Source organism: Hippichthys cyanospilos, chromosome 22, assembly GCF_059441005.1.
Source record: "Hippichthys cyanospilos isolate Australia breed blue-spotted pipefish chromosome 22, RoL_Hcya_1.0, whole genome shotgun sequence".
In the NCBI taxonomy this organism is placed as follows: domain Eukaryota; kingdom Metazoa; phylum Chordata; class Actinopteri; order Syngnathiformes; family Syngnathidae; genus Hippichthys; species Hippichthys cyanospilos.
The window spans coordinates 7,666,491-7,680,000 of record NC_142390.1 but is presented as its reverse complement, the minus strand read 5'-3'; the positions used below and the strand labels follow the sequence as shown (position 1 = coordinate 7,680,000).

The 13,510-nt window shown below is 44.5% G+C and overlaps 3 protein-coding genes across 4 annotated transcripts in view; 2 read left to right on the top strand and 1 right to left on the bottom strand.

Moving 5' to 3' along the window:
* LOC148405744 (ADP-ribosylation factor GTPase-activating protein 3-like) overlaps window positions 1-5,916 on the top strand; it is a 6,300-nt gene extending 384 nt beyond the window's left edge. Inside the window, exons 2-16 of the mRNA XM_088406957.1 lie at window positions 305-423; window positions 523-595; window positions 662-793; window positions 853-933; window positions 1,010-1,082; window positions 1,150-1,209; window positions 1,322-1,368; window positions 1,437-1,591; window positions 2,473-2,604; window positions 2,694-2,819; window positions 2,886-2,999; window positions 3,059-3,185; window positions 4,358-4,445; window positions 4,528-4,652; window positions 4,734-5,916. Coding sequence (XP_088263083.1) covers window positions 305-423; window positions 523-595; window positions 662-793; window positions 853-933; window positions 1,010-1,082; window positions 1,150-1,209; window positions 1,322-1,368; window positions 1,437-1,591; window positions 2,473-2,604; window positions 2,694-2,819; window positions 2,886-2,999; window positions 3,059-3,185; window positions 4,358-4,445; window positions 4,528-4,652; window positions 4,734-4,751 — 1,470 coding nt within the window. The 3' untranslated portion in view covers window positions 4,752-5,916. The remainder of the gene's footprint in view (window positions 1-304; window positions 424-522; window positions 596-661; window positions 794-852; window positions 934-1,009; window positions 1,083-1,149; window positions 1,210-1,321; window positions 1,369-1,436; window positions 1,592-2,472; window positions 2,605-2,693; window positions 2,820-2,885; window positions 3,000-3,058; window positions 3,186-4,357; window positions 4,446-4,527; window positions 4,653-4,733) is intronic.
* A 298-nt stretch (window positions 5,917-6,214) lies between these two features.
* Window positions 6,215-9,566, top strand: ikbip (IKBKB interacting protein). 2 transcript variants are annotated; one of them, XM_088406694.1, is made up of 4 exons: window positions 6,215-6,564; window positions 6,637-6,754; window positions 8,348-8,569; window positions 8,642-9,566. In XM_088406694.1, exons 1-4 carry the CDS (start codon window positions 6,389-6,391, stop codon window positions 9,218-9,220), a joined length of 1,095 nt encoding a protein of 364 aa, XP_088262820.1. In that variant the 5' UTR covers window positions 6,215-6,388; the 3' UTR covers window positions 9,221-9,566. The 2 variants fall into 2 exon arrangements, with proteins under 2 accessions (XP_088262820.1, XP_088262819.1); XM_088406693.1 differs by lacking the exons at window positions 8,348-8,569; window positions 8,642-9,566 and adding an exon at window positions 7,249-8,321.
* Window positions 9,567-9,977: 411 nt separating this feature from the next.
* On the bottom strand, window positions 9,978-12,623 carry ckap4 (cytoskeleton associated protein 4). Its single transcript, XM_088405788.1, has 2 exons — window positions 12,083-12,623; window positions 9,978-11,331 (listed from the first exon to the last, which is right to left on the bottom strand). The coding sequence occupies exons 1-2, from the start codon at window positions 12,533-12,535 to the stop codon at window positions 10,246-10,248; spliced, it is 1,539 nt and encodes a 512-aa protein (XP_088261914.1). The 5' UTR covers window positions 12,536-12,623; the 3' UTR covers window positions 9,978-10,245.
* Between the last annotated feature and the right edge of the window lie 887 nt (window positions 12,624-13,510).

Here is a 13,510-nt window from a genome sequence, read left to right as displayed (position 1 = left end):
GCTGTTGTTTTTGTCTTTGTCCGAGACAAATACTAGAATTTACATTTACAATAAACTTTTGAAGAGTTATTAACTGGCAACTCATTACTAGGTGATTGACCAGTCGATGTTTAATTATGTTGTTTATTGTTTTTGAATTCCTTCCAAAAGTTATACTTCTCCCTTGAAAAAGTTAAAAAAAAAAAAAAATAGTGCTATCAGTTTAATGGTTTGTTTGAGTGTGAGTGCGCAAAACAATTGGAACAACAGCTGCCACCTTTGTGTTTTATTTCATTTCAAAATAAAGTATGTTTTTCGACCCTAGGCTTGTTTTGACTGCTCGGCTAAAAATCCCAGTTGGGCCAGCATCACCTACGGCGTTTTCCTCTGTATCGACTGTTCAGGAACACACAGGTCCCTCGGGGTGCACTTGTCCTTCATCAGGTAATCATCAACCAGTGTACAACGTGGGATAAAACTTGCGATGTGAATCCAATTCAATCAAGACCGACGCCGACCATTTCCTGCGTTTTCTGCCCACAGGTCCACAGAGCTGGATTTTAACTGGTCATGGTACCAGCTGAGGTGCATGCAAGTGGGCGGCAACGCCAGCGCGGTGAGCAGAGACGCACAAGACCCTAAAAAAAAAAAAAGAGTCGTACTGACTTCACTTCCTGTCTAGGTGTCCTTCTTCAACCACCACGGCAGCACGGCCAGCGCCGCCAACGTCAAATACAACAGCCGGGCCGCTCAGCTGTACAGAGAGAAGATCAAGGCGCAAGCCACCAACGCCACCAGAATCCACGGCACAGAGGTATCGTAACCACCTCTGTCAATCGATTGATTTGGTAATCTCCATTTTTGTCTTCACAGCTTTGGTTGGACAGTCAAGGAGCTGCGCCGTGCCCGTCACCAGAGAAGAAGAATGTTGATTTCTTCAGTTTCCATTCACAGGTAGCCCCACTGCCGCTTGTCGTATTGTGTAGAATTCATTCAGCTCACGTTACGCGGTGATGCGTTCGATGACCAGGAAGTTCCGGAAAATATGGCTAAAATGAGCCTCAGCTGTGTTGCATCGGAGACGCAAGGCAAAGAAGATGAAGGTGCGGGAGCTTGAGGTTGATTTGGAAAAAAAAATTGTGTGTATCATGATTTTGTTTTTTCTGTCAGGCAATACAGAAGACGGCCCGAGTGTGGACATGCTGAGTGCTTCCCCAAAGGCCAATCCAGGTTTGTGTCCCCTCACAATTTTCGCTTCATTTTTTTTGGCTGGTCCACGATTCACTCACAAAATATTTAGTAACTTTCACCATTCTTCTTCTGCTTTATGCATTTCTTCCAGAACCTTTGTCTCTTCTCAAGAAGAAACCCGGCGCCGCCAAGAAAACCGTATGTCCGCATACAGTCGCGATTTTGTCGACTTTTATAGCACGTGTTTGTATGTTTTGTACTGGCAGATGGCCACCAAGAAAGGCGGTCTGGGCGCTCAGAAGGTGAGCAGTAAGAGCTTCAACGAACTGGAGAAGAAAGCACAAGCTGCAGACAAGCTCCTGGAGAAGGACGAGAAGGTGTCCGGTGACAAGAAGGACAATGTTAAACCCGTGGAGTCCATGTGAGTTTGCCCTCGGATAGGTGCTTTGCAATCTTTTGTCAGTGATAAAATCCCTGTGAATTTTTTTTTCAGTTAAGACCCCTTTCCCTTTTGCACCGGAGAAAATAATTAAGTGCATTATTAATGACAATGCACAATGCTTCCGGTTCCAATTTATTTGCTCTTAATTTGAAAATAATGTACTATTCCTGGCATGGCATAATATCTTTATTCTTTTTTTAATTGATTTTTTTTGTGTCTTGTTTGTTTTTATTTCGCTCATGGTTTTATTACTGAAGGGCTTAATCATTTTCTTTTTTTGTTTATGCGTTTGTTTGTTTTCACTCATGGTTTTGTTCCTGAAGGGCTTAATCAATTTCTTTTTTTAGTTTAAGTGTTTTTTCGTTAATTTATTTTTGCTGTTTTACATTGTATTTTTATCTTTGTTCATTTGTTTTTAATGTGATCATTTGTTTTCTTTTTGATTTATATTTTTCATTTCTTCTGCATTTTTGCTTTGTTTCGCTCATGTTTTGTTTATTATGGAATGTCTTCATTTATGTAGTTTTTTTTTTTAAATTTACTTTGCAATTGTTTTGGTGTATTTTTAAATTTATTTTATTTTCGTTTTGTACTGTACCGCCATATGTTTATTTTAAATCTTACGCTACAAATTTTTTGTATGAATTTTTATTCATTTTTTTATGTATTATATTTGTCATATTGTTTTTTCATTGTATTTTTTATGATATTTTTAGGTGTCATTTTTTTATGCTTTTGTATTTATTGTTTTTTTTTTTTTTTTTACTCCCCTTCATACCTTTTTGAGGACAGCTGCCTCAGATTTTGTCCTCAATGGTGTGCCTGCTCAGTTTTTGACATTTCCAATGATGTCCTCTCAGCGTGCCGTCCATGCGTCTGGCCTACCAAGATCTGGAGGAGCAGAGGAAAAAGGACGAGCAGAAGCTGAAGAACCTGGATGGGAAGAAGCGGGAGCAAGCGGAGAGACTGGGAATGGGCCTCGGTGTCAGGAGGTGCGCTGGACCGGCGATGATGATGAGATTCAATCTTGAGGCACCTCCTCCGAGCGCTCATTGGCGTCTTGGTTTTTCTCGCCCTCTAGCGGCGTGTCTCACTCAGTGTCGTCGGACATGCACATCATTAAGCAGGAGCGGCCCCAGGCAGCCCGGACCAGCAAACCGCCGCGTTTTTCCGACGACGAAGATGACGAGGGAACCTTCAGCAGAGGGTGGGATATGAACAAAAGCGTCGGCGTTTCATACTGTATTTCACACGCTGACTCTTTCTGAAACAGGATCTTGTCCCGCTACGACCACAGCAACCCCTCAGAACTTTTTTCCTCCAAATGGAACAAGAAAGCCGAACCGGACTTTTTTGTGACATCTGGCATCACCTCTCTTGATGAAAGGTGAGGGCATTTTGACTTTTTATCTGCCGCTACGGCTCAACACGCAGGTCTGCTTTTAGGCCCACCCCTCGCAGGAAAGCGGACCCGGCTCCCGTGGTTGACACGGGAGAAGCTCGCAGAAAGTTCGGCCAGGACGTCAAAGCCATCTCCTCAGATAAGTACTTTGGAAAGCAAGACAACACTGAGGTAGGAAATAGCTCTCATCTATGTTGAGTGAACACTACTTCATACAGTATCTATCTAACTTGTATGTACGTGTATGTGTGTGTGTGTGTGTGTGTGTGTATATATATATATATATATATATATATATATATATATATATATATATATATATATATATATATATATATAAATATAAATATACACTATATATAATATACAATATATATAATATATGTATTATATATATATATATATATATATATATATATATATATATATATATATATATATATATATATATATATATATATATATATATACCCAAACACACAGTGGGCCCCCGTGTTACGAGATTAATCCGTTCCGCGGTTGAGTTCATAAAGCGTATTCACCGTATGGCGGGTAATCCAAATTTATGTTAAATAGCTAATGCATTTAGAATCCCAGTCAAAAACATCAACATTGTACATACATATTAAAAATTGGTACCAAAATAGTATAGTAAGTGCTATGTAGATGTAATATACATGTATACAATCAGAAAACATAATAAATAAAAAAATATAGAAAGGATTTATTTACCTTTTGAGTGGTACTTGTTATGCCCATATTCCTTTCTAAGTGTCTCCAGCATCGTTTCAAAATAAATCATCTGCTTACTTCAATAGCAATCTTGGGACCCATGGCTAACCCTTTCAACTTTGAATTAAGCAGTAAAATGCACTATGACTACGCTTTTGTAACCACTCACCATAGAACAAAGCTTTACCGTTGCGCCATTTTGAAACGAGTAAGGCCGGGCAATAGCAGTCCGCCATCTCCGTGAGGAGACGCTGAAAAATAGCAGAATTGTAATGACGCGTTGCAGGGATGGCAAGTGAAAACAAGTGTAGCGAACGACGCCTGCAGATGGAGCCGAAACACAAATACAGCCAAGCCCCTAGGGTCATGACAGTTGCTTTTGTTGCACAACTGGAAAAATACCATGAAGAGAGGATGAAAAAACTCAGTATTCCACATCGCAACTTGAAAAAAATCATAAGCCAGGGACGCTGTATCACAGGGGTCCACTGTATATTGTTCTTAACGGCTTTTGAGTTTATTGTCTTGCTTTTATAGTAGGTTTAACAAAAGAACATCTACAGGCAAGATAACCTCTTGAAATCTAAAAAAAATAAGTTTGTTGTTGGCAGTACGAAGCCAGATCGCGACTTGAGAGGCTCGCCGGGAGTTCTTCTATCAGTTCAGCCGACTTGTTTGACGATCAGAAGAAGCAAACTGGTAAGTACGTTGGGCTCCTGTGCAATTAGATGGGAGGTATAATTTTTTTTTTTTTTAAATGGCTGCGTGTTTTGTTTTGTAGCAAGCTCGTACCGCCTGACCAACGTGCTGCCAAACGCTCCCGACATGACGCAGCTGAAAATGGGGGTGCGCAACGTCGCCGGGAAGCTCTCGGTCATGGCCAGCGGCGTGGTCAACACCATCCAGGTCCACACTCTGCTCCGACAACTATTTTTTCTATTTCCCAATCTCACTTTTGATTTCTTTCTTTTTTTTTGCTTGTTTTAGGATCGCTACAGCTCCTGAAGAATGAGTCTGTGAACCCCAAGATGGGAAAAACAAATTCTAGTCCAAGGTGCCGTCTTTTTGTACTTTGTGACAATTTGAACACAAAATTCACATGAAGAATCATGGCTTTAGGAAGAAAATGGTCTCATTTTTAGCTTTGGAAAAAGATAAGTCTGCGAATTCCAATTGCATCATGTAAATACATTCAGAACAAATATGGCTACTGTTGTGAAGGTTATTACGATGATCCATTTAATGCAGGCAACAAAAGTGTCCTTTCCTTGCCCAAAGTGCTCTTAAATATATTTGGCGGCCTTGTCAATTTACCCAACGCTCATTCTATAGCTTTTTATCAATTATCATGCTTGATATTTGTACATATATTTTTTTGTTCCTGCTTTGCTTAGCTCAGCATGAATGCTTATATCCAAAAATAACAGATGAATTTAAAGGTTCCATGCGACCAAAAAATACACAAAAAGATCCATAAATATATTTAAAAGTAATGAAGTGTGCTTAGTGCTTGAAACGGCTGCAGGTTTGCACTATAATGTGGGATGTTTTTTTTTTAATATAATTACATACTTCAAATGTCTTTTGAAGGAGTTTACTGTTGCTTTTGTGTTTTTGAACATTTTTTGTCACTTTAAGGCATTGCCCATCCTTAATCTGAGCATTTATACAGTTAGGCCGTGCCACTAGTTTGTTTCGTTGAAGTATCAGAGCGAGATGTCTTATTTTCTTAAATCACTAGGTTTCAATGTACTGTAAAAGTGTTCATGCTGGGAGTTGTATTATCTACCAATTATTTGTTTACGTCAGTCCTGGATTTTTTTTGGGGGGGCCAAAGTTATAATTGATTATTCTGCTTTACTGTGGAGAGATATAGTTACATTTTTGCATTTTTTGTTCTTTTTTTTTTTTTTTTTTTTTTTGCATTTGGCCAAAATGGGCCGCTTTTGCTTGAATGTACTTTAAATTTGTGGTAAACTTGACGGGAATGAGAAGTTTTTCAATATGGAAGTAGCTATACTGTATTATGAAGTAAATTTTTGAATTTATGAAATAAAAATGTGATTAGAAATGAATAATGAGTTTGTACTAGCTACTGGCAATCACATTAAAGTTTTTTTTTTTTTTTTTTTGAACTTTTTAAATAAAATTGCTTGCACTTAAGATCAAACTGCTGTGTATTCGTTTCACATTTATGGAAACTGGCAACCGCTGACGTGGCCGCGCGAGACATTCAGTGGTTTTCTGTGAGCGTGGGGAAAAAATAGTTTTCAGCAATATCCAACCATTAAGTTTATATTTTCCCTTCAGAATAAAGGTCTTACTTTGTACTATCATTTGTATGAGTTATCAGCAACGATTTAAATTTATATTTTGGAAATAACTGAGAACGTTTTATTTTCCCCGAGAGGTTGCTTCATTGATAAGTGTAATTTACGAAATGTTCTTGAACGCAGCCTTCAAGCACACCCGGGTAAAAGGAAATGGAGTTGTCCTGTGCTGGGGAGATTTTTTAATTTCACTTTCCGGTTTTATTTGTATATTATGTGTGTATTTAGGGGGTTATATGTTACTGTAAAAAAAAGTTCGCGAGTTTTTTCCCCGCTTCCAGCTGATTTTTTGCTAGTTTAAACAGCGCAAAAATGACTGGCGAGGTAAAGCAAAGAAAGAAAAAGCAAAGTGATGAAGTCGCTCCCGAGTCTCCAAGCAATCAAGACGAAGACAGAAAAATGAAACGTGAACTTGTAAACAAGTCGACTTTGGACCTTAAATGCATCATGTGCGTCTTTTCGCTTGTGGTATGCGCTGCGCTCAGCTGGTAAGTTAAACCACGCGTGCATTTATTGGTTCATTTCATATTTGGTCATCTTAAATGTGTTTGTTGTTGCAGGGTGGTGCATCAGCAAAACGTGAGATTTTCCCAAATGGAGGAAAAATGTGCACTTTTGTATGGAACGACCTCAAGTTTGTCTCTAATGGAGGAGCAAGTAGAGAGGGTTAGCAAAAAGGTAAGTTATTTGCTGAAAAGTGATAAAATGTGCAATTTTACACTCGTAATCGCCGCAGGGCTAGTAAATAGAGCGATAAATGTCGGGGGAATATAAAAACTTTGAACAAAATATAATATTTCACGATGCTATCAAAGTGAGGAATCTCCACGGTGTTTTACATTGCGGTGCGACCTAGAAACCAGCTCTAAATGGAGAACAAGACGTTCTGTCTCATGTTTGGTCCGATTTGTTCATTTGGATTTTTTGTATCTCCCATTTCACACTGGATTCCGAAAATGACTGTTTTGGTACTATTATATTTGGGGTACAGATTACAGAGCACGACCAAAGTTCGTTAGTTAACAAGGGTACCTTTTTGTGACGACAGTATATGTAGCTCCGCCCTCTAGGTACCCCGACCTCCTTTCCTTCCTCCCACCAAACAAATTTGTGGATTCCTGGCTTGAGCTCTCCCTGAGAAACGGACTCCCTGTTTTGTGTTGCGGCTGCAGCTCGCCATCTCTGAGGACGACCTCCAGGCGGCCATCTCGTCATCAAACGGACTCCAGCGAGACATTTCGTCGCTGCGTGTTGCCGTAGCGACGCTGCAAGCGGAAGACAGCTCGGCGTCGGGCCATCTTCAGGCGGTCAACGCCCGCTTCCTCAACGTGACTGAAACATGGCAGGAACGCCTTGCCGCCGCCGCCTCCGAGCTGGCCTCCCTCAAGGCCGAATCCCGTGAAGCCCACGCCGGCGCCACAGAGCGAGTGAACGAGGCTGAGCGGAGGGCCCGGTCGCTGGCGAAGAAGATGGAGGAGCTCGAGGACAGCACCAGGAGGAACGCCAGAGCCATGGAGCGCGCCGAGGAGGACGACGCCAAGCGGGCTCAGGCGCAGCTGGACTGGAACACCCAACAGATCCACAAAATGGACGAGAACATCAACAGATTGGCACGCCGGGAGGCGGAACTTAGCGCCCAGCTGCGGGAGCACTTGCCACGGGCTCAAGAGTGCGAGGAGCGGCTCCCTCAACTGGAGGAGGCGCTGCGCTCCATCGTGAAGCTAGGCGCCGACTTGCGGGGCGCCGAGACACGTGTGGAGGAGGTGACGCTGCAGGTGTTCTCGGCTGAGGACAACATGCTGAAGACACTCAACCGGATCCTCGCCATGCGCCAGGAAATGGACGCCCTACAGGCGCGCGGCACCATCCTCAAGATGAAGAGTGAGCTGGCGGTGGTGCGGGAGGCCGTGCGGGAACTCACCACAGTGCTCAGGGGTGGGCAGTCCAATGAAGATGAAGAGGAGGAGCCAGATGAAGAGTGGGAGGAGCCATCTCAAACGCTTCAAGAGGACGTTGCACAATGAAGTCACTTCAGCAAGGGGAAATGAGGGGACATTTTTGGATTTTTTTATTTTTATATATAATATAGTTGTGAATATGTACCTTTTTTATGTGTCAAGGTAACAGGTTTACCAATAAAATTGAAAATCTACTTGTATTTTCTTTTCTTTTTACTCCATTTAATGAAAACATCCAGCAAAAAAATCGTCAAATGTGAAGGGTTCTATTTTTTTTTTTTTTTTTCTTGCCTGATCTTGTTCTGTGTTCCAGTGCAAGAGCGTGCACCTGACTTTGGACAAGGTGAGTGGCGGCCAGGAGGCTGCACAATCCCAGCTGGAGAACCTGGATCGGGACGTGCGCCAGCTGAAGGAGTGGACATCCGAGCTCAGTAACGGGCGCTCGGAATTTCAGTCCAGCGTGAACGCGCTGAAAGGCGCCGTGGACCAGATCGAGGCGCGTACCTCGGCCATCGCCGGCGATTTTTCCAACAAGGTACGTTTTGATTGGTCCCGTTCTTTGAACCGCTTATTTCATTTGATTGTAACACCCCACTCCTGCCAACAGGTGGCGTCGGTGAGGACGGACGTCCGTCGTATGGACGGCCTGCGCTCGGAGATGGACTCCCTCCTGACGCAGGTGTCGGAGCTGGAGGAGCGGGCCTCCCGGGCCGAGCGCTCGATGGCGGCCCGCATCGGCGACGTGCTGGCCGGCAGCATCCAGCGCATCTCGGAGCTGCGAGCGGCGTCCGAACGCAACGTCCAGGCCCTGGAGCAGATGCGCCGCCGCTTTCCCGAGCTGGACGCCGCCGACCACGACGTCTCTGAGCGCTTGCGGGAGCTGGAGGGCGGCCGGGCTCGCCTCATTCGCACGCTGAGCTTCGCGGCGGACCTCAAGCCCAAAGTGGCCGCCATCAAGCGAGACTTCGGGGCGCTGGAGCCCCGCCTGGACGACCTCACCTTCCGCGTGGGGACCCTGGCCGAAGACCTCAGTAAGAGGGAGACGGAGATGGCCGAGCTCAGAAGCGCACTGGACGAACTCACGTCTGCAGAAATGCAGGACTTTAGCGATACTACTGAGCAGGCGGCGCTTATGTTAAAATCCAACGACACGCAGCAGCCAATGTGGGGGGAAGAAAACAAATGACAATTTTTTTCATTGTTATGTCTTGCAAAACTAAGGAAGGAATGCCCTAAGATAACTTATTTTTTCCCACTTGTTTGCTTTAAGCTTCAGTTTATGACCAAACTCCCCCTTGTGGATTTAAAACAAACTAACAAACATCGCAAAAAGGAATCGACAAGCTGCAATACTATTTATCCTATGCAAAGATTGCTTGCTTCAAGTGCTCTAAATCAGTTTGCCAGTTACACTGCCCCCTGGTGGCCAAGGAAGGGCCAACACATTAGCCAGTGATTTGAAGCAAAGAGTGACTAACTTTATTCATCCGTCTTTAAATTTCTGCAAATTCTGTTTGATTATATCGCTGTCATTTTCGGTAAAATACTTTCTATTTTTCTTCTTTAAAATATTTGTATTTTTAATAAGATTTTTGTCCTATTATAAATCTTTATATTTTTCATAAGAAAAATTGAACTCTAAAATATTTTAACCTGTAATAAAATTGCAATTTGTATTTGTCTTTCTGTTGAATTGAATAAAGTCATTTATTTGCCATTCATTTATTGGATAAAAAATTAGACCAAGGCAACGTACTTTGGTTTTTGCACACACAGACTTCACGAGTCCTCTGTGGGTTTTTGTTGACTTGAGCTGAATTGTGTGTGTGTGTATATATATATATATATATATATATATATATATATATATATGCAATTTCTTGGTACTTGTGATTCCTGGAATAAACATGCTAACTGATTAGTTTTCATAGAAATATATGCCATTATGGTCAACAAGAGTGTTTTTATTGTAAAATAACAAAAAGGAGTGCTCAACAAGAGCTTATTGCTTTTGATTTAAAAACCCCAAAAAAACCATCTTTGGTGCAAGCAGGGAGTTGGAAAAATAAAATGTAAATGTATAACTAACAGTGCAGATTGAGTGTTGATTCACAGCTCAGCAGTCCTCCATCTGGTCCTACCCGTGCAACTTCAAAAAGTTACTAAAAAAGAAAAGAGTGTTCTGTTTTGTAATTTGCGGTGGTGCGACTCTTACGCCTCGCTGCCCGGCCCTTGGGACAAGGCCGACAAGGCCGTCTGTAAGGACGCGATGGCTTGTCGGTGCTGCTCCAGCTCGGCGGCGTGATCGCCGGCTCCCTCGGCGGCAAGCCTCTCCAGCTCCTCCACTCGTTGGGCCATGAGCGAATCCGTGTTGGCCAGCGAGTCCTGCGCCTCCCCCACGGTCGCCATGTTGGCCCGCAGCTCATCCAGGTTGTTCTTCAGGGCCTCCAGCTCCTTGTCGGGCAAGGCTTTCCCGGCCAGGACGCTCTCCCGGGTGTCGTACTGGGAGAGAAGCGACTCCACCTTGGCTGTGACGGAATCGCCGTTCTCCTCCGCCGCTTTGAGGCGGGCTTCCATGTCGTCGGCTCTCTTCTGCGTCTGAGCGGCGACCTCGTTGAGTTTCCTCTCCAGCTCGCGAGCTTCCTCGGTCGCCCGCTCCACGCCGCCCTCCAAGGAGCCGCTTTGGTCCTTAAGGGTTTGGACCCCCGACTCGACGGCGGCGACCGACTGCTTGAGACTTCCCACCGTGTCCTGCACCACCGACCTGAAGGACTCCACTTCCACGGACAGCGAGGACACTTCCTGGCTCCGCGTTCGGAGCTCCTCCCTCACCGAGTTGATCTGCTCCCGGATGGAATCGGCGGTGGCGTCCGCCTCCTGCTTGGCCGCCCTGATCTCCGCCACCACCTCCACAATGGAGGACAGCTCCTGCTTGACCATGGCGGGGTCTTCGATGCCGCCCAGTCGGGCCTTGAGGTCGGCCAGCTGGGTCTGCGCCTCGCCCTGGGCGTCGGTGAACTCGGCCACGCTGGCGCGCACCGAGCGGCTCACCTCCTCCAGGCGCTGCTCCACCGTGGACTCCAGCGAGGAGAAGTCCCGCTCCCGGGCCTCCTTCACCTCGCCGATGCCCTCCGAGAGCTCCTTGAGGAGGTCGTTCTGGAGCTTCTGGAGGGCCTCCTCCACCCGCCGGGTCTCCTCTTCACCCCGCGCCATCCGTGTGACGGCGCCCTCCAACTCTGCACGCGTGACCCCCAAGGATGATTCCAGACTGTCCACCGTATTCTTCAGAGAGGCTACCTGCAATCCAAGAGCACCAAAATATTAGGGAAAGCATTACATGCTGCAATCTAAATTTGGCAAAACTTGACAACACTTACAAATACTTCATTTTTACATGCAAAATGTTGTTCTCCAGTTTTTAGCTTTAGCTGCTTTTAGGGGAAAAAAAAGTCATATATTGTATAAACAATATGCAAATGATTGATTGCTTTTGGCGTGCTTGATAAAGTAGTAAACAAAAACAAAGTTGGCACCTTGTATTTTTATGGATGGGATCCCCAGAGGAAAATGTTTCGACAACTCTGTCCTAGTACTTTCGAGGGAGCTTTGCAATACCGGATGTATCTCCTAGAAAGTCCAGTGGTTGTCAAATGGGGGTATGTGAAATTTTAGCAGATTTGCACGTATCGGCAAATCCGATTGAATGTTGTGACAGGAATAATTTTCTAATTAAGAGCAAATCTATTAGAATAAGTTGCTAAACTGTGTCAGTCAAGATAAAACAAAACAAAAGTCAAGTTTTTGACTTTCTGGAGATTTTGAGTGTCTCCGCATTACGAGAGTTGATTGAGTTGCCATGAGTGCAGTCTGCCTTCAGCGACCCCCTGGGGTCACCCCACCCCCAGTCCCCACCTCTCTTGGTCCAAAAGTACACAAAGTACAGGAGCTGTCCCGTCACTCTTAACGCGACAATGCAGGATCGAATAAAAAAAAGTTGGGCGTAGCTACTACCATCCAGTTGTTAATGACAAATGACATCTTAACCAACCTGTTGAACGACGCTGTCCATTTTGCCGCTGATTTCGGCGTTCAATTGCGCGCTCTGGGCGTTTTTTGCGCTGGTCTGTCGGATCTCCTCCACCACCTTCTGCAAGTGGAAGATTCCCACACCGGCGGCTGCGATCATAGCCGCGTAGAAGATCATCGAGAACAACGTTCCCAGACAGCTACGACCGCCGCCGCTACCGCTACTGGTGTTGCTGCTGCTTTTCTTCCCGGATGTGCGCCCCGAACCCTGAGCCGCCGCGGAGCCGCTCACGTTGTTACTTTTCTGGGGCTTCGCCGCGGAGCCGCTCACGCCGTTACTTTTCGGGGGCTTCGCCGCGGAGCCGCTCACGCCGTTACTTTTCGGGGGCTTCTCCTCCTTGTGCACCGGAACTGTTGGAGAAGCCGTGGCGGCTTTCTCGCCGGCGTTGCTCTTCTGTCGGTTCTTCGCCGTCATGATCGCTGGAGGTGAATCGCGTGAAAGAACGAGTTTTGCCGTGCTGTTCCTTTTTGCAGTCGTGGATGGATGGACTTTTTGCTTTTTTGTTTTTTTGACTGGGCCCCGCAGCAGCGTATCAGGGAGCGAGTCGTGTCTTTCGGGTGGCTTTTGGGACGTCCCATGTTGGACTTCTGCAGGCACAACTCGAGCAAAAAGAACTAAAAGTAGACGAAAAAAAAAACAATACGAATTTTTTAGTTGACACTTTTGGTCGTTATGCGTTTATGCTTCATGTAAGAATTTAAAATTAGTATTAGTAATATTGGGAGGCGTGGTTTAAAAGCAAAACACCTCCCCTCATACGTGGCAACTGGCCTCTTGCCACATCCCATAATGCCAACTCGCAAGTTTCTAAGGAACAAAAGGTCCTTGTTTAACAACTACGGCTAAAGTGGATTATTTCAACAATATAGCCTATTTCTGACTGTTCTTAATTTTCGTTCAGGAAAAAAAAGTATATGGTTTTATCAGTTGTTTTTTCTTAGCCAAGTGAAATGCCGTAGAAGGCGAGTAAAAATGAATGAAAACGTGAAGAAAAATGAAAAAGTTGAGTAAAAACCTGTTAACAAAATGTCGCACTTGCCTTTTATTCCGTTGGAGGGCGCTAAAATATACGCACACTACATTGTCACAACTTTCGTTTGTCTTGAATTAAGTAAGATTTAAAACGGAACTTTACAAAAAAACGGAACATGTGAAGAAAGAAGGTGTTAATATGGCACAATGTTTATAATTAGTACTTGTGTTGGTCTGAAACACGAGGCGATGACTTAACGAAGAGTCTCACCGGGAACTTATTTCCATACGTTCTCAAACATTCAGCGTAATCTTTACACGTTAGTGAAAATTGTATTGTATTTCGATGGAAACATCGTTGAGGACTACACACTGCAAACGCATCATCCCCATTTTTCCGAGGATAGCTTGAATGCA